General features: G+C 38.1%; 1 protein-coding gene across 1 annotated transcript; it reads left to right on the forward strand.

Annotated features, from left to right (window-relative positions):
• Nucleotides 1-8,692: 8,692 nt before the first annotated feature.
• Nucleotides 8,693-9,572, forward strand: LOC109260488 (keratin-associated protein 6-3-like). The gene is made up of 2 exons (XM_053904150.1): nt 8,693-8,833; nt 8,937-9,572. Exons 1-2 carry the CDS (start codon nt 8,693-8,695, stop codon nt 9,252-9,254), a joined length of 459 nt encoding a protein of 152 aa, XP_053760125.1. The 3' UTR covers nt 9,255-9,572.
• Nucleotides 9,573-23,571: the final 13,999 nt, after the last annotated feature.

Genomic DNA, 23,571 nt, shown 5'->3' on the forward strand with positions numbered 1-23,571 from the left:
TGTACAGCTTTGTGACTATAGTTCATATTGTGCACTTAAAATTTTGACAAGAGTGTAGATCTTATGTTAAGTGTTTTTACTTCGATAACAAAAAAAAAACCCAAAAGAGAGAAGGAAACTTTTGGAGGTGATAGATATATTTATTATCTTGATTGTGACTGTGTAATAATACACTGAAACCCATTACAACATATACTTTAAATCTGTGAAGGTTATTTTGCATATCAATTATACCACAAACTGTTGAAAAAGAAAAAGAAAGTTGATCTTTCTACAGAGAATGGGCAGAACAGAAGGAGTTTTTGCTTTTCTCTGTCATAGTGTGTCACATTCGTTTCAATGCAGTGGTCCCCTCTTGTCAGTCCGAGTAGAGATTTGGAGACTTCTCTACCATTCACCTTCTGAATCCGTTGGTTCCATTGATCTTACAGTTGCCCAGCGGGGGAAGGAGGGTATCTGGAGTGAAGTATCCTCACAAAGCAGCTGCGTATCAGCATCGGGAACACATCATTACTTGTGTGAGTTTTGAATTCTGTTCTGAAGGCAACTGGACAGGTGTATATGATGCAGACAGAGAACATTTCTCACTCATGAAACAGCTAGGTTCTCTCTTAGGAGAGGCTTTGAGCCAGGTTAGACTTTAAGATGAACATTTAAATGTAGCATTTGAAGTGCTTCTTACTGACATTGGCCAGAAACTAGATGAAGGAAGCAAAAGAAATTGGTTTGAAAAAAGGAAGACACAGTGATGTTGACTGAAACCGAGCTATATGCAATGATCTTCAAGTGGAATCTCTCCTGAAAAGCAGCATAAACATGACTGAGTTAATAAAAGTTATCTTATTCTATTTTTAAAAGGTACTTTTGACTTTATCTAAGTATCGAGAGTGATCTGGGCGCCTGGGTGGCTCAGTTGGTTAAGCATCCGACTTCGGCTCAGGTCATGATATCGTGGTTCATGAGTTCAAGTTCCACGTTGGGCTCTGTGCTGACAGCTCGGAACCTGGAGCCTGCTTCGGATTCTGTGTCTCCCTCTCTCTCTGCCCCTCCCCTGCTCGCATTCTGTCTGTCTCTTTTTCAAAAATAAGTAAACATTAAACAAATTTAAGTATTAAGAGTGATCTGTCATTCTCATTGTCCTCAGTCCCTCAGTCATAATAGAGTTGGGTGAGGGACTGAGAATGTCCCTCTTAAGATAAAACTATGTTCCATTCTGAGTGATGCACAGGGAGCACATAAAGGCACAATCAATACTTTCTGGGAGAAATAACATTATTAGTACATTAAGACCCCAGAGATAGCTTATATCCTTACATTCCCATTTTTTGCTCAAGTAGAATATAAAATTCCAGGGAGACATTTTTCAACACTATTCACTGTCGTTAATTTCTTTATTAAAAATATTTATTAGGCACCACTATGTTCCAGCAACTCTTCTCACTGCCAGGCTCCAATCCTTTAGCAGTGATATTATGTGAAGTAATATCTTCTTCATTATTTATTACTTGAGTGTGTGTCAGTTATATAGAGCCTTTGAGAAACATCTACTATCCCAGAGAAAAATTCGGAGGCGAATTCCTTGAGTTGTTTCAGTTGCTGAGACAAAGGAAGAGGACTTCTTAAAATATAATGTGATATAATATAAAGTATACATACTTCCTGAAATGTAGGTTGAAATGTTTTTGAAATGTCTAGAGTGCTTTCAGCCACGTGTGTTGATAGCTGAGAATACTGTCTGGATGTTCAGAAACATTACTCCTCATTGGTGTCTTATGGAGATTTCTTTGGCTCATTTGCTTGAGGAAGAAAGCTAGAATAATTAAGAAAAGAGGGGCCCTTGGGTGGCTCAGTAGGTTAAGTGTCCGACTTTTGGTTTTGGTTCAGGTCATGATCTCATGGTTTGTGGGACTGAGGCTGACCTCCAGCAGTGAGCAGCCTTCTTGGGATTCTCTCTCTTTCCCTCGCTCTCTGCCCCTCCCCCACTCATGCTGTCTCTGTCTCTCTCAAAATAAATAAACTCTAAAAAAAATTAAGACGTTTTGTTTTCTTCCAATTAGAAGTTGGAATAAGAAGCTTAATACCCCGAATGCAAATGGAAGGTGATGATCCAGCTTGTTAAAACCCTGTTTATTAAGAAGGGAGCCAGGTGGCTTTTTCTGATAGATCTCTAAAATGAAAGTGACCTACCAGTTTGTAGCTATGTATTGTACTCTTTTGCTGTTGAGCTCAGAAGAAGAGGGAGGAGTATGAAAGGCAGAATGAACCACTTATAGGTACCCAAAGCCACAAATCTTAATGATACAACCAAACTGTGGGGTTATAAAAAAAACAGCCAAAGACAGACACCTGTAGCTCAGGTTAATAGAAAATGGTGCTATTATTATGTGAAGTGACATTTAACTTGTTTATATATGAATAGTAGTGCTGCTTATCGGTGTATATGAAAGCAAAGTTTTTATATTGATGTTGTTATAAAGGAATGATGGCCATATCCTTACCTTTTTGAAAATGATCATCTCAGAATAACAACAAAGGCGACGTCCAAAGACAGTTCCCCAGAGACCTGCAAATCGATCTAAGTGAAATAATACCAAAAATGAAAAAAACAAGTTCATCCAAAAGTTAACTTAAACTTTTCCATTATGAAATATATTGATCAAAACCAGAAAACACAGTACCAAAGTTACCTTGGTAACACAGTCTCAAAGGTAGGACTTATCTATAATTTTCGACACGGTCCTGGCCATCTTCATCAACTGAGAAGGACATCAGATCTGAACTTTGTGTTTTTCAGATTATCATGGATGAGCTTGTCACAACTGTATAGAGAATAGAATTACTCTTGGGAAAAACCATGGAAGCTGAGTCAGGAAATCACAGGTGAAGGAGTACTGTAGGCTGAGCTGCTTAGATATTCCTCAGTAGAATTCATGGGGTCACTGTCTGCCACAGCCAAATGGGCAGCAGCCACCATGCCCACATCCATCCTATGGCCGAGTCAGAGCCATAGACCAGGCTGCCATCATGGTGGTTGTTACAGTGCATGGTGTCAGGAATAGAAGTTTCCACTGAGGAGCAGGGAATTATTTTCCTCAGTTCGAATGTCACCATCTGCGTGTGGCATTTTATACACCTTCTGTGGCGTATGAGGCAGCATGGCCTCATACTTCAGGCAAAGTTGGAATAATAAAACTTCACGAAACACTTGTTTCAATAAGCCAGAAGATGTCCTTATAGAAAATATTAACTATTTCTTTTGGAATACAATAATCATGTCACAGGTCTTTAGATTCTTTTTATATTTTAGAGATCTTCTCACTCACGTTTTGTTATTAAAGTCTGTACTTAGGTTCCTTGAAATGTTGTTGATATTCAAGCGCCTGGACTCAATTTTCCTTGTTTTTTTTGCTTTGTTTTTGTTTTCTTACAATAATAATTTCTATTGCTTATCTACATATACAGTCAAGGAATTTAGAGACTATCTGAGAGAGGAAGTGATAAAACTATGGTTAGCTGAAGTAAAATATCTTTTAAATTCTATAATTCGTTTCCTTCAGGCAAACAATTCCTCACACCAAATAATATTTTCCACTACTTACTGACGAACTGACTATATTTCCATTAAAATACAAAGCTGCATTTTTTCCTCTTGAGAGTTCAGCTTATTTGTTAACCGTAACTTTCTATAGGACTACACCATTATACTATGCAATGAAGCATTTATTCAGCAATCCAAACCTATGTGCTGGTTCTCCTCCCTCATTTCACCTTTTGCATTCCCATATACTCACATTGGCTTTAAAGTTGTTCTTGGATTTTTCCGGGAAGATTTTCTTGAAATAGTGGCAGAAGAAACATGGGCCATGGGTTTCTCATATCTGCTTCGTCATTCAGTCTATTGTGGCAGTGAGTCATGCAAAGCATATATCTGGAAAACTCTAGGGCATATTCATGGGGTTATTAGAGTGGAATAGGTAAATACATATATTATGAAAATACTTTGGGGGCTTACGAACCCCTTGAAAGGGTCTCTGGGTCCCACAAGTGGCAACAGACCACAGTCTGATAAGCCCTGGTCTAGAGCAGTGATCTTCAAACTTAGAAAAAAATTAACATTTATTTATTTTTGAAACAGAGAGACAGAGCACGAGTCAGGGAGGAGCAGAGAGAAAGTGGTAGACACAGAATCCAAAACAGGCCCCAGGCTCTGAGCTGTCAGCACGAAGCCTGGCACAGGGCTTGAACCCACGTACCGTGAGGTCATGACCTGAACTGAAGTCAGACACTTAACAGACTGAGCCACCCAGACACCCCAGTGTTCTTCAAACTTAAAAAAAAGAAAACTATACCAGTAAATATTTGGAGGCTGCATCCAACATTTGAAGATAAGAATTTATTTTCAATTTGTTACACGCATTAATTACTATTAAATAATCATTGAATATTAAAACATACAAAATTGGGGCACCTGGGTGGTTCATAAGGTTAAGCAGTCAACCCTTGATTTCAGCTCAGGTCATGATTTCGTGGTTTGTGAGTTTGAGACCCGTGTCCAGCTTTACACTGAGAGCATGAGCCTGCTTGGGATTCTCCCTCTCCTTCTCTCTCTGCCCCTCTCCTGCTTGCACATGTGCCTTCCCTCTCTCAAAATAAATAAATAATCTTGAAGAAACACACAAAATTATTTATAACAGTAAGAACTCACATTTTTATAGGCTTTGCCTTAACATGTTAAAAAAATTTTTAAGATTTTGTAATACATAGATTTGAAGTTTTGGCTCTAAATTCAGTTTATTTTAATTATTGGAAAAAAGGTAATATTTGTTATGTTCACCAAATCATTTTTTAAATCAATCTGGATCCTATTACTTAGTTATATACTTTATTCTTGAAATTTGGCTAATCTATATCCTTCTTAATTTCAGCAGTTTGTTTTTACAAATTAATGTTGAGAAGCTTTATTTTTATATACATAGGGTGAAAACACACTTCAATTCTTCATTTGGAAAAAATTTAAAAACACTAGAATATTCCACTTCCATATTTTAATATTACATAGATATCAATGTGTAATCGATGGTACATCCATATAAAATTCAGTAACATGACAACAGAAACAATCTCAAATGACCATCTACAAAATGCTCTCTTTCCAACACAGCGGCATGCCTGGCATCCTTTAAACACAGAGTATTGAACGAATGAGAGACCGGGTGGGTATATGAAATGGACTTCGTAATCGAAATGATCTCACGTAAAGAAATTTACTAAAGACAGCCAGGTTCTCAGGGCTGGTCCAACACTCCCTAGGTCCACTTTCAGGCTGGGCATGAGTTCTATACAAATGACATCAGGCACCTGAGAAGCTTTCTTGTGATGAAGCCACTAGAAAGCAGACGCCTGGAAAACTCACAGAAGCACCACTTAACGCGTGGGTGTGTTCCTCTGTGTCCTGGGGAAACCAGGGCAGCCGGCCAGCCTCGTGCAGCTACCAGACTTCAGGTGTGTTTTGGACTATTTTGCCTGCAAATTAAAGAGAAGCCAAATTTATTGAGGGGGAAGCAATCAACCGTGTCACATGGAGGCTCAGCTTTAAATAGAATGGAAAATATTTAAAGGGCCAAAAAAAAAAAAAAAGAAAAAAAAAACAGATGGAGGAAAGTAGTGTCAACCTGGGATAGTAACCACACACACATTTTTATCTTGTAATCATCCATGGGCAATAATGACAGTGAAAATAAATAAATGTGACAGCATCTTTGCAAAAAAGATTCAATTTACTGAAAGACGTACTTAGAGATCAAGAAGAAAACTTTTGTTGCATTTTAAAAGATACTCTGCATGAGCTTGCATGATGGAGCCAGAGAAAGACGACACCTTTCTTTCACCATAGCCTGGATTGAGGATTTTGCTACTTTGAAGAGATAGCATGGGATGAATACGACCAGAAGCGGAATCCATGTTTCGCAGGAGGACACGTCTTGTGAGTCCAGGGGTTCTAGAATTTTCCAGTACAATCCATATGACCAATATCTACCATAGCAGGATGGGCTGCAGCAGCCATATCCGTAGCCACCGTACCCGTGACAGCCACAGCCGTAGCCACGGCCATAGCCCCCATAGCAGTTGCTGTCGTAGGTCAGGGTGTCAGGGAGGATGGCGTAGAAGAGAAAGATACTTCCCTGAGTTCGAGTATCACTATTTCCATGAGGTGTTTTATATTTCCTCCGTAGGAGGCGAGGCAAGTCACAGGCAAAGTTGCACGTATTGCAAATTATTTTGCATTAACTACGAACAACACCAACTGCAAAACTCTCATTTTGTTAGGCAGCGTGAAGCCTTCAGAACCCAAATTGCTCTGCTGTTGTGTCAAGGTTTTCGGTCAGATCATGTGCATTGAATGAAAGATATCTGACTTGGTTTTAAAGCCCTCTCTCACTGAGGGCTCAAATTTAAATTCCATAATGGAGTTCTATGAAATCACAAAAACCGTGCAGACTTCAATTGATTCCAATCGTTTCAGGCTTATCAATAATAACCTCAAGTTCATCTGCCCATTGCAGATGAAAAAGCTACTCAGTTTAGCTTTGGAAAAACACAAGTGCTAAGGGGTAAATTTTATTTAAAGTATGAGATATATAATATTGCCCAATACGTCTTTTCAGCTAAAACAATTCATTTTATTTGAAATGCATAACCCGGGTGACATTTTTATAAGATCAATCTTTACAAGTGTACACCTATGTTTTATTTTCATATTTTACCAAATTCTATCTTGGATTGCCATTTCCACCTGACGGCAAAACATTTCTTCTTGTCCCTTCCAGGCCAACAACAAAATTCAACGACATTCTAGTCTTCAGAATGAAAGCTCACTTGAATTAAAGCCTTCACCTCTCCTGCCCCTCTTGAGGCTGACTTTATTGTGAGGAGGTATGCTTTTGATTGAAAGGGAATGCCTTCATCTGTCCTGCGCTGACATCTGTGTCTGCATAATGTAGGTTGCCAGTTTCCATTGCCATTAACCAAAAAACTCCTCTGGTCGATCCATTACCTGCCATCCAGTGCTACATCTTTGTGGCTTTACAGCCAGAAAAGTTTTGCGCTGTGCGAGGGAAAATAATGAGCCTGCACTCAAATCCATCCGGTAGGCACCAAATGTATTCTCTACCTGCTGGTGTTGTGTTTCTTGGGTCACTCATGGGACTTGCTCCTTCTCAGGAAAATCAGTGTGCCTTTCTCTACTTTTATTTTATTTTATTTTATTTTATTTTATTTTATTAAAATTTTTTTCAATGTTTACCTACTTTTGAGAGAGATAGTGAGAGAGAGATACAGAGCTTGAGTAGAGAAGGGGCAGAGAGAGAGGGAGACACAGAATCCAAACCAGGGTCCAGGCTCTGAGGTGTCAGCACAAAGCCTGATGTGGGGCTCAAACCGATGGACCATGAGATCATTACTGGAGCTGAAGTCGGACGCTTAACCGGCTGAACCACCCAGGTGCTCCTTTTAGATGCAGAGCCTTAATGTAGGGGTTTCTCTTTCCTTTGCAATGACCCAAGACCCCTACATGAGGACTTAAGTATGTCTGACCGCTCTTGTTCAACTCATCCGCTCTCCACTAAAGCTTATAGCCAGGAAAACAGTTTGGGGATAAAATAAATGATAATAAGAGCAAAGGATATTCTAGTACCTACTACGTGCCAGACAGTGTTGTAAGTGCTTGACACACACTAGCTAATTTGACTCTTCAAAATTGTCTTGTGGGGTAGGTGTTACTGTTACCATCCCACATACAAGCAGAGCCTACTGTTAAAGTCACAAAGCTATAAGTGATAGAGGTAAGATTTGAACCCAGAGAGCTGATTTCAGAAGTTTCATTCTTATCTATTATGCTCTACTGACTCTTATGAATTAATCTTACTAAGAACACAAGTTCAGAGGGTTATTTCTCTTAATTATTGCAGTAAGCTCAGACCCTCATTGCATTAAAAAGCACTGGGCATTAGAAACCTATTAACGTTTCTCATAATCCAAGATATTTTACCAAGACTTCATTGCTTGTTGTTGAAACGCTATTAGCACCGTGAAAGATATCTCTGCCAGTATTGTTATTTTAAAGAAAGAAATGCCGATATTCACCTTTGAGTCAAAACACAAACGTTACAAATGTGTTGGATTTTAAAGGAAACTCTTTCATGAAAATGCAATTTTATAAATTAAATAAAATCTCATTTCTGTTTTCTGGCTATAGATGCGGACGTAAATTTGAAACTGTGAAAAAAAATGATGTTTTAAAAATAGAATCCTAAAAGGAAATATTAATGTAAGTGAAAAAGAAAAGCCCGGTCTTCCCGGGACTGGTGGTCCAGAATTTCAAACTGTTGGCTTTTTGTCGATGGTCTCATGAAATTGAGTGATACCTTTTGGCTTTTCCTAGTAAACCATCTCTCATGTGAAAATATGGAAAATCCCTAAAGAGAAAAAAAAAAAAAAAAAACGAGTTTGGAACAGAAGAGATGGAGAATCTCAAATGAAGGTAGATTATTATGGCCTGTTGGATGTCAGCCAAAAAATGGTAAAAAAATTGGTTGTTTGGAGCCCAGAATGTCTACTACAAATGTTGTTTCTTATCATAAAGGCTGGTTACAAATTGCTAATTTGAAGGTCTTGTGTAAGTAAGGTTTTGAAGATGAGACAATTGATTCTTATTAATGATTCACAAATGATTCAGGTTGTGGCACAACAACAGCAAATGTCTTCATTACCCCTGAAGCCATACCCTAAAACCAGGAGTGAACAAATTACTCAGAGAGGTCTTGCAAATTATCCAGTGGCCTGACTTGTGTGGTGGGTCCCACTCACACTGAGGGCATATAAAAGGCCCTCTGCAGGGGAAGCGTCCACACCGAAGTGACACTTCTCTCCTTCTCTAGCCAAGCACAACCTCAACAGCCAACACCATGTGTGGAAGCTACTACGGAAACTCTTATGGAGGCTGCGGCTATGGAGGCTGTGGCTATGGAGGCTGCGGCTATGGAGGCTGTGGCTATGGAGGCTGTGGCTACGGAGGCTGTGGCTATGGAGGCTGTGGCTATGGAGGCTGCGGCCATGGAGGCCTGGGCTGTGGCTATGGCTCCTGGTATGGCTGTGGCTTCCGCAGACTGGGCTGTGGCTACGGCTCCTGCTATGGCTGTGGCTATGGATATCGCTCCCACTCTCTCCATGGCTGTGGCTCTGGCTGCGGCTACTAGTAACGAGGGCACCGTGGGGGACTCTCACCCTCTACACCTGGACGTGGGATTCACCAATTCTGAGCCCCACACGTTCTGAGCCTTTCCCTTGGGTGACGATATCCTGCAGGATGAAAGTCTAGTAGGTCTGTTGCTGCCTACAGCCTAACCTACGGATTCCCTGGATTTACCTGGTGGAGTGGAAGATGGTGAAATTCACCTGTGACCCCACAGTTCCGCCTTCATCAGGATGATGGTGTCACAGCGCCTGCCTTGATGATGTCCATGCTGGAGTTCGTTTCTGTGTTGACCTAATAAACTTGTTCAATCCAAAAGGCAGTCCTGGTTTTGATGTTGGTCATTTAATGCCCAGTATTACTTACAATTTTTGTTTTGTTTTGTTTTCCGTTTTCAAGAAAGCTAACAACTGCTTTCTTTGGGAGGTATTTTTTATTATCTTTAGGTCAGTCGTCTGAGAAAAGTTTTTGTAAAGTTCAGTTTCCTCCTCCTCTGCTACTGAGGGAATGCTATCTCTTATGCTGGGTAACAGGTAACAGTAAATCAAGTACTACTTACACATTAGGTTAAGCATTGCCTGGCATATAGTACATAATAAAGAAAAAATTAATTTCCCCAAACTTTTATATTCGTGTTCCATATATCAAATGAACATTGTTGCTGTATGCTTCTCTACTTTTAATCTTCCATCTCAAAGGTACTATTTCAAGGGATGCCTGGGTGGTTCTCTCGGTTAAGCCTCCAACTTTGGCTCAGGTCATGATCTCACAGTTTAAGTGCGGGCCCCGCATCAGGCTCGCCGATAGCTCAGAGCTAGAGCCTGCTTCCGATTCTGTGTCTCCCTCTCTCTCTGCCCCTCCCCTGCTTGCACTCTCTCTCTCTCTCAAAAATAAACATTAAAAATTTTTTTTAAATAGGCACACATTTTTTAAAGTCATCCATTTTATTTTATTTTATTTTATTATTTTTTAATGTTTATTTATTTTGTGAACTTGTGAACTGTGAGATCATGACCGGAGTCATGGTGGAGGTTTAACTGACTGAGCCACCCAGGCATCCCTAAAGGTATCCATTTTAAAGGTATGAGAGACATAACCTAAGGAATAGTTTAACGATCTATTACATCCCAAGCTGGTAATAAATTGTAAAACTATTTGGAATGCATGGTGGGCCATAATATTTAGATAAAATCTCTGTTTCACATGTAGGCTGAGAAGCTTCAGGGTCTCATGAGATTCCAATTCCAGATGTTGGATAGGACTGTGGTCACATCTGAGGCTTAGCTGGGATGGATTCATTTCCAGACTCATGTTATTGCTGGCAGATCTCAGTTCATTGGAGTTGTAGGAATGAAAGGCTCATTTTCTTGCTGGCTGTTGGCCAGGGTCCCTTGCAAACCCTCCGCTGGCAGTCACCTTCAGCTGGAAAAGGCTGCCCGTGGTTCCTTGCCAAGTAAATTTCCAACATGGTTGCTTGTTTTCTCAAAGCCAGCAAGGAAGAAGAAAGACTCCAGCATTATGGATGAATGCCATAATCTCATGTAACATAATCACTTACACATAACTATTAAATTTGCCATATTTTCTTGGTTACAAAGCAAGTCACAAGTCTCCCTCACACTCACAGGGAGGAGGTCATCCCAGGGCATTTTCATCAGGAGGCAGGAATCAAGGGGGCATGAAGAGAGTCTGTGTACCACAGACTCAATATTAGTCATCCTTTATAATAGGAATTAACAAGTTGTCCTTCATTTTCAGTGTTCTTTAACAACTTAGATAATAGGATCATCTCATCCTTGAATTTGGTAGACTTCTGAGAAATCGTCTGTGTCTTGGCTATTTTGTGAAGTATTTTGTTAATGATTTTCTTTATTCTAAAGAAATTGGTCTGCTTTTGATTTCTAAATCTAATGGCATCCATTTTAGTAATCTGTATTTTCCTAAGAGATGATCTATTTCATCTAGGTTTTCAAATTTATTATATACATAGAGCCTGCCTCATATGATGTTTAAAATTTCTTCTGTTTTAATGTTCCTTCATGCTATTTATTTTTTATATGGTTTCTGTCTCTCTTTTTTTTCTTCATCAAATTAGCAAGGTCTGTTAATTCTCTCAAATAACAGCATTTTGGCTCATTATAAAATCACCTTTTTTTGTGATTCCCTACCTCATTAATGTCTACGTTTCTATTTATTATTTCTACCTTTGTGCTTTTTTGCTTTTTAAAGTTTCCTTTATAAGTGTTTTAAAGCATAGTATGAAATATGAATTTATTTTGTTTCATTTTTACTGATGAAAGTCTTCATGCTATAATCTTTTTAAAACACTGCTTTAAATATTTCTCATAGGCCCTGTTATGGACCATTTTCATCATTTTAATTATTTTAAAATCTGTAATTTCACTTGTATGACCTCTCTCACCCAAGAATTTTTTGACAGAAGGCTTTATATTTTCCAAGTAAATGGATATTTTTTTTTTTTTTTTTTTTTACAGCTTGATTTTATTTTTAAAGGGCTTTCTGTTCTTTGGTTTTGTTAACAATTATTAGTTTTATTGTCTGACATCAGAGAGTATTTTTTCCTAGTATTTCTACTTTACAAAACTTATTAATGCTTTCTGTAAATACACAATAAATTTTTGTGGATGTTTTGTGGGAGCTTGAGAAGATGATTCATGTCTGTTACTAGTATATAAAGGTTAATATGTAACCATAAAAGCTACCTTCTTGATAACATTAAGCCTTCGCTTTTTTTTACTTATTTTTTCCACTTTATTTGTCTTGTTCTGAACGTGCTGCTTTAAAGTCACCTATTACTAATATGTTACTATCTATGTCTTGGCATCATATATCTGTAGCTTCATATGCATCTTGAGAAGTGTAAGATATTTCCTGTGATTGGTTTCGTATTTGCATGAGAAAGCTCCCCTCTTTGTCGCAGTTCATGCTTTTTGGCCTGAATTCTATTTGGTTGATATCAGGATTGTTATATTTTCTTGTGACATTTTGCCCAGATACCTTCGTATATGTCTTTATTTTTGTATTCCTGAACATTTTGTTTTAGATGTATATGTACAGCACATATATGCGTGTTTTGTTTCATGAGCCAAAGTTAAAATGTTTTCTTTAATAGATAAATGAAGCCAATTCATATGTGTTGATATGACGGATATGTTTCATAATTCAGTATACTTTAATAAATTATAAAAATGGTATTTGGATGGCTGTGGTTTTTCTAGTGTTTATTTGGGTCTCTTTGTATCCGTAACAATTTTAATGTGTTTAGTTTCCTTTTTGCTTATTCAACCTTTTATTATCTGACACATATATATTCATATATATCTGACATATATATATACTAGTTATATTCATATTCGTAACTTGCCCTGTTGTCTATACAACATCAGCTTAATTTATTTTCCTCTTTACCTCTTCTGCTACTCCCTTGTCTTTTAGTTGGATTATTACTACGTTGTCATCACAACACATTTATATAACATATTTATACATTATTAATATAATTATGTATAATTAATATATAAATTATATATTATTAATTAATATATTATAATCCTCAAATCTAGTCTTTGTTTTGACTTGGCTGTATATTACACTCAATACATATCACTGCACACGCACATAGTCACATATATGTATATATGTATACACACAGACATGTATACACACACACACAGACATATATCTATATGTCTTCAATGTTTTGCTACTCAGTATAGGCTTGTGGGTGAAGAATTTCCTAATTTCTTCTATGCTGAAAACTGTTGTTCTAATACATTGTTATATGAATAACAGCTTCCTTAGATATAAAGTCTTTAGTTAATGCTTGTTTTTATTAGTCTTTAGATTATTCTCTTCTCTTTTTGAATGCAGCTTTTGAAAATTCTGACTAATAGCCTAATTATTTATTCTATGTAAATTATTTGATTGCCTAAAAGCCTTGAGTAAGGTTTCTTTATCATTAAAATATACTATTTTAATAGCTTATATTTATAATTAATAATTTTATATTAATGTTCTCTGTTTCCAATTAGGACCTGTCAATGAGAATTTTTAGATCAAGCAAAATAAATTAATACCAAAATGCATCAAAATTACAATTTTGAAAAGTAAAGACAAAGAAAAAAATCTTGAAAATCACCAGACACACAACGCATTATCTAAATAACAGCAATTTGAATAACAGTTGATTTGTCATCTGAAACGATGGAGTAATAAAAAACAGCATAGTATTTTTCAAATGCTGAAAAAAAAAGAACTGTCATCAATGTATTTTACATCTTGCAAAACTATTTTCAAGAATGAAGGGTAGGGTCCCTGGGTGGCTCAGTTGGTTAAGCGTCCCACTCTTTTTTTAATGTTTATTTTTTTCTTTTTGAGAGAGAAGGAGGGGGAGGGGCAGAGAGAGGGAGACGCAGAATCTGAAGCAGGATCCAGACTCCGAGCTGTCAGCATGGAGCCTGACGTGGGGCTGAAACCCATGAACTGAAGCATCCCACTCTTGATTTTGGCTCAGCTGGTTCTGGGCTGCCAACACAGAGTCCACCCGGGATTCTCTCCTCTCTCTGCCCCTGCCCTGCTTGTACTCTCTTTCTCTCTCTCTCTGAAAATAAATAAGTAAACATTTTAAAAAAATGAAGGGGAAATAAAAACATCCTCAGGAGAAAAGAAATAATTTGTCATTAATAAACCTACATTTAAAGATTGACTTCAAAAAGTTCTTCAAACAAAAAGGAAATGCTAAAGGAGGGGATCTTGAACCATCAAGCAGGTACAATGGAAAAAACAGAAATATGAGTATATCCAATAGACTGATCTCTTCCTCATGACTTTTAGAAATCATATTTGGTGATGGCAATAAAAATTATAACACTAGAAGAAGGCAATAATATTAAAAGTAGACATGATGAGGGAATCTAATCAAAGGAAATGCCCAACACTTCACTTGTGCCCATAAATATTGATATACCAGTATACTGTTATAAGTTGCATGTGCATACAGTAATACCCAGAGGAAGCATTAAAAAAAAAACTATGCAAATATATACATTCAAAAATACCATATATTAAGATGAGAGGAGAGGGGAGTTAAGATGACACAGTAGTAAGGAGACCCTGGGTTTGTCTCCTCACTCAAACACAGCTAGATCAACATCAGACCATTTTGAACACCTAGGAAATTGATCTAAGGATTAACAGAATAGCCTGCATAATTTGAGGGATAAAACTGGGCAGGCAGGTACCTAGTGTGGAGAGGTGAACTGGAGGAGAAGAGCCATAGTGCTGGAGAGGGGACAGTGCCGTTCTTACCAAGAGGAGAAAGACAGAGGGAGAGGGAGAGCAGTTCATCAAGTTTGCACAAGAAAGCATTCCGTCCGAAAGCAGCTGGGAGACGTACATAGGAGACTATACAAGAAAACTGTTCCCTAAAACCATTGACAGAGAAAAAAGGAACAGGTTTTAATACCACTAGATTTTTATAAACAGCAGAGCACAGAGTCTGAAGTTTCAGAGGTCAGCCCCTGGTGGTGCTCTGGAGAGAAAGCAGGGCAGAGCCCAGGGAGTGGGCAGTGTGGTCTGAGGATACCCTGGGTGGATTGGGGAGAAGCAGGTACCCTGCTTGGAGTGCATTTGGTAGAGGTGATGCAGTTGCCTCTGTGGGCAAAAGACCCACTGGACTTCATTAAGCTGCCACGTTCACCAGTATAGACAGGATCTGGCGCATTCAGGGTGGTATGGCCGTAGACTCACATTCACCAGTATAGAAAGAAAGAGTAGCTGAGGGCAGCAAATCCTGGCGCCGGTGTGTGCAGTGATTTATCATAAACTCTAAGCTGCTGTGGCTATGCAGTGGCATGACTGTTTCCTGGGACAAGCTGACACCAGCCACAGCACGGTGAGACGGTCCCCCAGAAGATGTTGTGGATCCGAACCTCAGGGGTCGCTGAAGTGTGGGTTTTGAAACACCGCTGCACTTAAGAAACTTCTGGAGAGAGGTACCACCTGGTGGGCAGACAGCTTGGACACAGGGGGAAGGTGGGGAGCTGATGGAAGTGGGGGATAAAGGAAGGGGGACTGTGCATCTGTGAAGGCACAAACTCCCTGCTTTGAAGACCAGATGAAACCATTTTAACATTAGCCCATCAACACTGATAGACCCCAGTAAACTAAACACTGCCACCAAGTGGAGAATGGAGCCATTACTGTGCTGTGCCCTCCAGGCACATCTCCAGTAGGGGAAGTTGGCCTGAGAATCAGAGCAGCAGGCCCCTCCCCCAGAAGACCAGCACAAATCCCTTCCACCTGCTTAGTCCACTGGCCATAGAGTCCTACAAAATTTCAGCTCTAGGGGAAACTGGATTTAATTTCATTTGGTTATTTATGTTTATTCATTTTGTTGTTGTTGCTTCTGTTTTTATGCTGTTGCTGTTGTTTTTCTTTTCTTTTGTTTATTGGATGGAGAAATAGCAAATTGTTTTATTTTATTTTACTATTTTTTTTTGCCTTTTTGTTTTTTAATTTTTATTTTTTTCTTTTTGTCTCTTTTCTCTTTTTTCTATCAAGCTTCTCTTAAAAATCAGACCAAAATATGCATAGGATCAAGCTTCCTTTATTTGATTTTTTTAAAATTTTAAAATTTTTATTTCATTTTATTATTATTATTATCATTATTATTGTGTTTCTTCATCCAAAATGACAAGACAGAGGAATTCACCTCAAACTACAGAACAGGAAGAATTGGCAGCGAGGCATTTAATCAATGAAGATATAAGTAAGATGTCTTAACTAGAATTTAAAAGAATGATTATAAGGATATTATCTGGGCTTGAAAAAAAAGTGTAGAAGACACAAAAGAATCTCTTTCTGCAGAGAAAAAAGAACAAAAATCTAGTCAGGCTGAAGTTAACAATGCTATAACCAAGATGCAAACACAAATAGAGGTGATAAAAACAAGGATGGACAAGGCAAAGGAACAGATTAGCAATATAGAATATAGAATTATGGGAAATAATGAAGCTGAAAAGAAGAGGGAAACAAAGGTCAGGGCTCACTAAAGCAGACTTATGGAAATCAGCAATTTATTAAAATGTAATAACATTCTTTTTTTAAAAAAATGTTTATTTTTGAGAGAGACAGAGAGACAGAGAGACAGAGTATGAGTGGGGGAGGGGCAGAGAGAGGGACACAGAATCTGAAGCAGGCTCCAGGCTCCAACGTGTCAGCACAGAACCTGATGTGGGGTTCAAACTCATGAACCACAATATCATGACCTGAGCTGAAGTTGGCCACTTAACCAGCTGAGCCACCCAGGCACCCCAAAATGTAGTAACATCCATAGCATAGGAGTCCCAGAAGATGAAGCAAGAGAAAAAGAGCAGAATGTTTATGTGACAAAATTATAGCTGAAAACTTTCCTAATCTGAGGAAGGACACAGACATCAAAATCCAAGAAACACAGAGCACTCTCATCAAATTCAACCCAAGCTGGCCATCACCAAGGCATATCATAGTCAAATTCACAAAATACTGGGGCTTCTGGGTGGCTTAGTGGGTTCAGCGTCTGACTTCAGCTCAGGTCATGATCTCACAGCTTGTGGGTTCGAGCCCCATGCCGGGCTCTGTGCTGATAGCCCAGAGCCTGGAACTGCTTTGGATTCTGTGGCTCCCTCTTTGTCTGCCCCTCCCCCACTCATGTGCTGTCTCTCTCTCTCTCTGTCTCTATCTCTCTCAAAAATAAATAAACATTAAAAAAAAGTCAAATTCCCAAAATACACAAACAAGGAAAGAATCCTGAAAGCAGCAAATGAAGCAAAGTCCTTAACCTACAAGAGAAGACAGATCAGGTTTGCAGCAGATCTGTCCACAGAAACTTGAAAGGCCAGAATGGAGTTCCACAATATATTCAATGTGTTGAGTGGATAAAAATATGCAGCCAAGAATACTCTCTACAACAAGGCTGTCATTCAAAATAGAAGGAGAGACAAAGAGTTTCCCAGACAAACAAAAACTAAAGGTGCTTGTTACCACTAAACCAGCCCTATGGGAAATTTTAAGGGGGACTCTATAAGTGGAGGAAAACAAAACAAAACACCAAAAGCAACAAAGACTAGAAAGGATCAGAGAACATCATCAGAAACACGAACTCTACAGGTAACACAATAGCACTAAATTCATATTTTTCAATAGTCAACTGTGAATGCTCCAGTCAAAAACACAGGGTATTGGAATGTTTGAAAAAAAAAACCCAAAACAATATCCATCTATATGTGGCCTACAAGAGACTCATTTTAGACCTAGGACATAAAAAGAAAGCTGGAGTAGCCATACTTATATCAGACAAATTATATTTTAAAACAAAGACTGTAACAAGAGATGAAGAAAGGCATTACATCATAATTAAAGGATCTATCCATCAAGAAGTTTGGGGAAATTGGTTCAAGAATTCCTTATACGTACATAAATGGGTTGAAAAAAGCTTTGGGCAGAAAGCCACCACCACAGGGCAACAGCACCCAAAGTTAATCATTAAGTAGAAAAAAGCTTAGGGTGGGAAGCCGCTGCCACAGGGCAAAATTTCCCAGAGTTAGTTAGTGAGGTATTATGATGGAGTCAAGAGTAGCTGGTATATTATCTGCAAGAGGCTACTTTCCATCTGACACTTGTATACTTTGATCACAACTTCAAACTCCACTTGCCTCCCCCCCACCCCAGACCTTTGCTTCTTACACACACAAGTTAATGATTACTATCTGATTGTTTTCTTCACATTCACCATGTGTAGAAGATCTTGAGAGATCAATGAACATGAAGACAAAATCCCTGTTTGGGATCCTTGTCTTCTCCCAGACATTAGCCTTCCTCATTTTCATTTCTGCATCTGCTCTCTTGCTGGACAAGAAAGAACTCCAGACTCATTGTCTGTGACAAAGAAGATCTAACAGTTGTAAATATTTATGCTCCCAACTTGAAAGCACCCAAATACATGATACAATTAATTACAAACATAGAGAAACTTACTGATAATAATAGAATAATAGTAGGGGACTTTAGCACCCCATTACAACAAAGGACAGATCATCTAAGCAGAAAATCAACAAGGAAGCAATGGCTTTGAATGACACGGTGGACCAGATGGACTCAACATATATTCAGAACTTTTCATTCTAAGGAAGCAGAATACACTTTCCTTTTGAGTGCACTAGAACATTCTCCAGAATAGATCACATACTGGCTCATAAGTCAGCCCTCAACAAGTACAAAAAGATTGAGGTCATACCATGCATATTTTCAGATCACAATGCTATGAAACTTGAAGTGAACCACAAGACAAAATTTGGAAAGCCCTCAAATACATGGAAGTTAAAGAACATCCTATTAAAGAATGAATGAGTTAATCAAGAAATTAAAGAAGACCTGAGCCAAAGTCAGAAGCTTAATTGACTGAGCCACTCAGGCACCCCTGTTGGATTTGTATATACCAATAATGAAGCAGCAGAAAAACAAATCAAGGAATACAGATACAACTGCACTTAAAACACTAAGATACCTAGGAATACACCTAACTAAAGAGGTAAAAGATCTATACTCTGAAAACTATAGAGCACTTATGAAAGAAATGGAAGAGGACAAAAAGAAATGGAAAAACATTCCATGCTCATGGATTGGAAGAACAAACACTGTTAAAATGTCTATACTATCCAAAACAATCTACAAATTCAATGTAATCCCTATCAAAATACCACCAGCATTTTCACAGAGCTAGAACAAACAATCCTAAAATTTGTATGGAACCACCAAAGACCCTGAATAGCCAAAGCAATCCTGAAAAAGAAAAACAAAACTAGAGGCATCACAATTCTGGATTTAAAGCTACATTACAAAACTGTAGTCATCAAGACAATACTGTACTGGCACAAAAACAGACACATGGATCAATGGAACAGAAGAGAAAACCCAGAAATGGACCCACAAATGTATGGTCGACTAATCTTTGACAAAGCAGTAAAGAATATCCAATGGGGAAAAAACAGTCTCTTTAACAAATGGTGTTGGGAAAATTGGATGGTGACAAGCAGAACAATGCAACTGGACCACTTTCTATAGCATACATAAAAATAAATTCAAAATGGATGAAAGATCTAAATATGAAACAGGAAACCATCAAAATCCTAGAGGCGGCAACTTCTTTGACCTTGGCTGGAGCAACTTCTTACTAGACACATTGCTGAAGGCAAGGAAAATAAAAAGTAAATATGATAACATCATGTTGACATCAAGATAAAAAGGTTCTGAACAGTGAAGGAACCAAGCAATAAAACTAAAAGATAGCCGATGGAATGGGAGATGATATTTGCAAATGGCATACCTGATAAAAGATTAGTATCCAAAATCTATAAAGAACTTATCAAACTCAACTCTCAAAAAACAAATAACCCAGTTACAAAATGGGAAGAAAACATGAACAGACACCTTTCCAAATAAGACATCCAGTGGCTAACAGACATGAAAAGATGCTCAACATCACTCATCATCAGGAAAATACAAATCAAAACCACAATGAGATGCTACTTCACACCTGTCAGAATGGCTAAAATTAACAACACAAGAAACAACAGGTGATGGTGAGGATGAGGAGAAAGGAGAACCCTCTTGCTCTGTTGGTGGGAATGACAAGGGGTGCACCCACTCTGGAGAACAGTATGGAAGTTCCTCAAGAAACTAAAAATAGAACTACCCTCTGATCCAGCAATTGCACTATTAGGCATTATCCAAAGGATACAAAAATACAGATTCAAAGAAGTACGTCCACCTTAATGTCTATAGTAGTTTATCAACAATAGCCAAACTATAGAGAGAGCCCAAATGTCCATCGACAGATGAATGGTTAAAGAAGATATAGTATGTATATACTACATCCCACATTATATACATATATAATGGAATATTACTCATCCATCAAAAAGAATGAAATCTTGTCATTTGTAATGACATGGATGGAGCTAGAATGTATTATAATAAGAAAAATAAGTCAATTAGAGAAAGAAAAATACCATATGATTTCATTAATATGTGGAATTTAAGAAACAAAACAGATGAACATATGGGAAGGGATGGGAAAGAGGAGAGATAGAAATAAACCACAAGAGACTTTTAACGATAGAGAACAAATTATGGGTTGATGGAGGTAGGTCAGTGGTTGATGGGCTAGATGGATGATGGGTACGAAGTAGGGCACTTGTGATGAGCACTGGGTGTTGTATGCAACACTGAATTCTGCTCCTGCAACCAATACGTAACTGTATATTAACGAACTAAAATTTAAATTAAAAAAAAACAAAAAAATTAAGATGTAATGCTATAAAATGTTAAAAAATAACATAGAAGGCAAGAAAAATAATCAGAGTAACAAGAATTAGAAGAAACAAATAGAAAACAAATAATAAAGTGGCAGACTTAGTTGCTAACATATCAACAATTTCATTGAATGCACATGGTCTAAATACAACAGCCAAAAGACAGAGATTGGAAAAGTGCATTAAAAAAATCCAACATGACCTACCTATATTCTGTTCGTAAGAAACTGACTTCAAATTCATTGACATAGGTAGGCTGAAAGTAAAAGGATGGAAAAAGTTAGGCTCTATAATTGTTAACAAACTAAAGAAGGAGTGGCCACATTAAGACCAGATAAAATAGACCTCACATCAAAGAAAATTACCAGAGACAAAGAGAACTATTACATATTTTATGAGGATTAATCCACCAGGAAAAATAATAATTCTAAGTATACACCAAACAACAGTCTCAAAACATATGAATAAAATGTGATCCAGTTGAAAATAGAAATAGAGAAATTTACAATTACACTTGGATATTTTCAACTCCCCTTCTGACAAACTGATAGAACTAGTATGCAGAAAATAACCCAAGAGACAGATGATCTGAAGAACACAATCAGTCAAAAGAGTTTTTCATACATAGAATTCACCCAGCAGTGAGAATATATACATAGTTTTTGTTTTTGTTTTGTTGTTGTTTGTTTGCTTGTTTGTTTGTTTTTTAGGCTAGTCTCTAAGGTTTGCCCTGCACCCAGGAGGGCTCTTAGCCATCTTTCCTCCTGGTTCTCTCTGGTAAACTAGCCAGCTGATGGTTTAGCTTGTTGTCTTAGAGCAACAAACTTCCTCTTAATTGCTTATCATCAAAATCTCTATTGTTTGAAGCATACCCTTAAGTTTGAATTTCCTACACACTATTCTAAATAAACTAATTCATTTGAAGAAGTGTTCAGAGCTCTCTGTTTTACTTTTCATTTATTTTTATTTATTTTTAACATTTTTAAATTTATTTTTGAGAGAGAGAGAGAGAGAGACAGAACGTGAGTGGGGGAGAGGACAGAGAGAGACAGAGACACAGAATCCGAAGCAGGATCTAGGCTCTGAGCTGTCCACACAGAGCCCGACGTGGAGTTCAAACCCACCAACTGTGAGATCATGACCTGAGCCAAAGTTGGGCACTTAACTAACTAAGCCACCCAGGCACCCCAGAGCTCTTTGTTTTTATGGCTTGCCTCCTGCTCTGTGCAAAATATCTGAGCAACTACTCCAGAACTGGAGATAGAAACAGTTGTTTGCTTATTCTCTCATAGAGACACATCTGCATTACTAGTAGTCACTGGGCTTGGGCAGTAGCCTCTAGGTTTTTAGGTTTGATGTACACGTCCTGTCATGAAACCTCCTTCCTATGAATGGTGTGATGGAAAGCAAGATAGGGACTTATGGCTGTTAGCTTTTTGGGTGATGGGTAAAGCTTGGCACTACAGGTAGGAATGGGTAGATGAAGGGAACCACCTACCGCTTGGCCAAGTTCACTTGCAACTTAGTCATTGCAACACAGAACAAGAGATCATGAGATATACTAATGGCCTGCCTACACAGGAGAGATACTGTAGCCTTTGACAACAAAGAGGGGGTACTATTTTTATGGCCTCCTTTTCCCAGTGTTGACCTTCTGCCATATTAACCTGGAGGAGAAGAAACAGAAGGAGCAGATTATAGCTTAAGTAGATCAAGACTCTCACTAAACCTAGATTATGTTGATTTTTTTGAATAAATGTTTCTTCATCTGTTTTGTGTCCTTGGGACCATTTCAGAAAGACTTGAATTTTTTTAAGCGTGTAATATATCTGAAGAGGGCCTGATATCTGATGGCCACTTTTTAAGTGTGTGGGATTGAGTCAAAAGCCATAGCTTCCACATGGCTTCCACTCTGACCTTTTCAACTGCTTTAAGACAGGGCCCTCTGTTGACCTGCCTTTTAAGACTTCTGCCCACTACAGCAGGACCAAAGCCAAACTTATTAGAAAGGGACTTACCCTAGTGTTTCTCCCTCTAGTTTCACTGCCTGTCAATGTTTGTAGATGTCAGAGTGGTACAATTATGTGTTGTCTGTTTTCAATTGATGGAGGATAAACAGACATCCTCTGGATGCCTTCAGGAAACATGCATTTTGTTGCTGGTTAAGAGTTTTTCCAGCTTCATACTTTAATAGCCATTCAGGAAGTAATTTTGTATGAATCTTAAATTAGTTGTAAAGGCCCCAAATTCTAACATAGTCATTAAATGTTTAGAAGATATTGTTGTGTTATACTTTACCATTATTGACATCATCATTAACATTAATAATAAATGGGGTAAATGAAGAAGTGTTATTATGAACATCTTTGCTGAACACGAACCAAACTAGAAGGCTCAAGGCTGCACTTTCCAGCCTATAGTTGGGTCAAAGTTGCATTTCGTGAATTTGGTCTACCCGAATTACTGCTTTGTTATGAATAATAAAAGGTCATTGGCTTGAAGGCAGGCAAATATCAACCTCTGTGAAAAATTTAGGGAAGCAGACTTAAATTCTGTGTTCACTCTATGCCCACGTTGGAATCGCAGGCAGAATAGCTACCTGTGTAACCACCATGCATAGATTGAGTTTGAGAATATATTTTGTCGGTGAGTGACAAGAAACAGGCATCCTATATAATTTAGAGGAAAACAGTTACAGTTGCCCAGAACCACAAATTCAACTGCTGAGTATCAAGAAACAATGAAATTGAATGAAGCATTAAGTCAGGGGGCACTGTTTTTACCAATGATTTTAGCCAAACACTGGAGATACTGAAGATGAGGCTTTGATAAGACCAAGGTATATTACAGTAGCCTTTGGATCTGCCCATGAAAACACATTTTGCCAAAGTGCTGGTTGAATACAGCGATCAGGGCTAACACATCCATATTATCAACTATACATTGCCA

This window comes from Panthera pardus, unplaced genomic scaffold (genome assembly GCF_024362965.1).
Source record: "Panthera pardus isolate Hobbes unplaced genomic scaffold, ASM2436296v1 HiC_scaffold_16, whole genome shotgun sequence".
NCBI classification, from domain to species: Eukaryota; Metazoa; Chordata; class Mammalia; order Carnivora; family Felidae; genus Panthera; species Panthera pardus.

Excerpts from the sequence above, each read along its gene's own strand:
- LOC109260488 (XM_053904150.1), top strand. The coding sequence starts at position 8,693 with ATGAGACAATTGATTCTTATTAATGATTCACAAATGATTCAGGTTGTG. Across the intron at positions 8,834-8,936 it reads GAGGTCTTGCAAATTATCCA|CCAAGCACAACCTCAACAGC; the intron begins GTGGCCTGACTT and ends CTCCTTCTCTAG.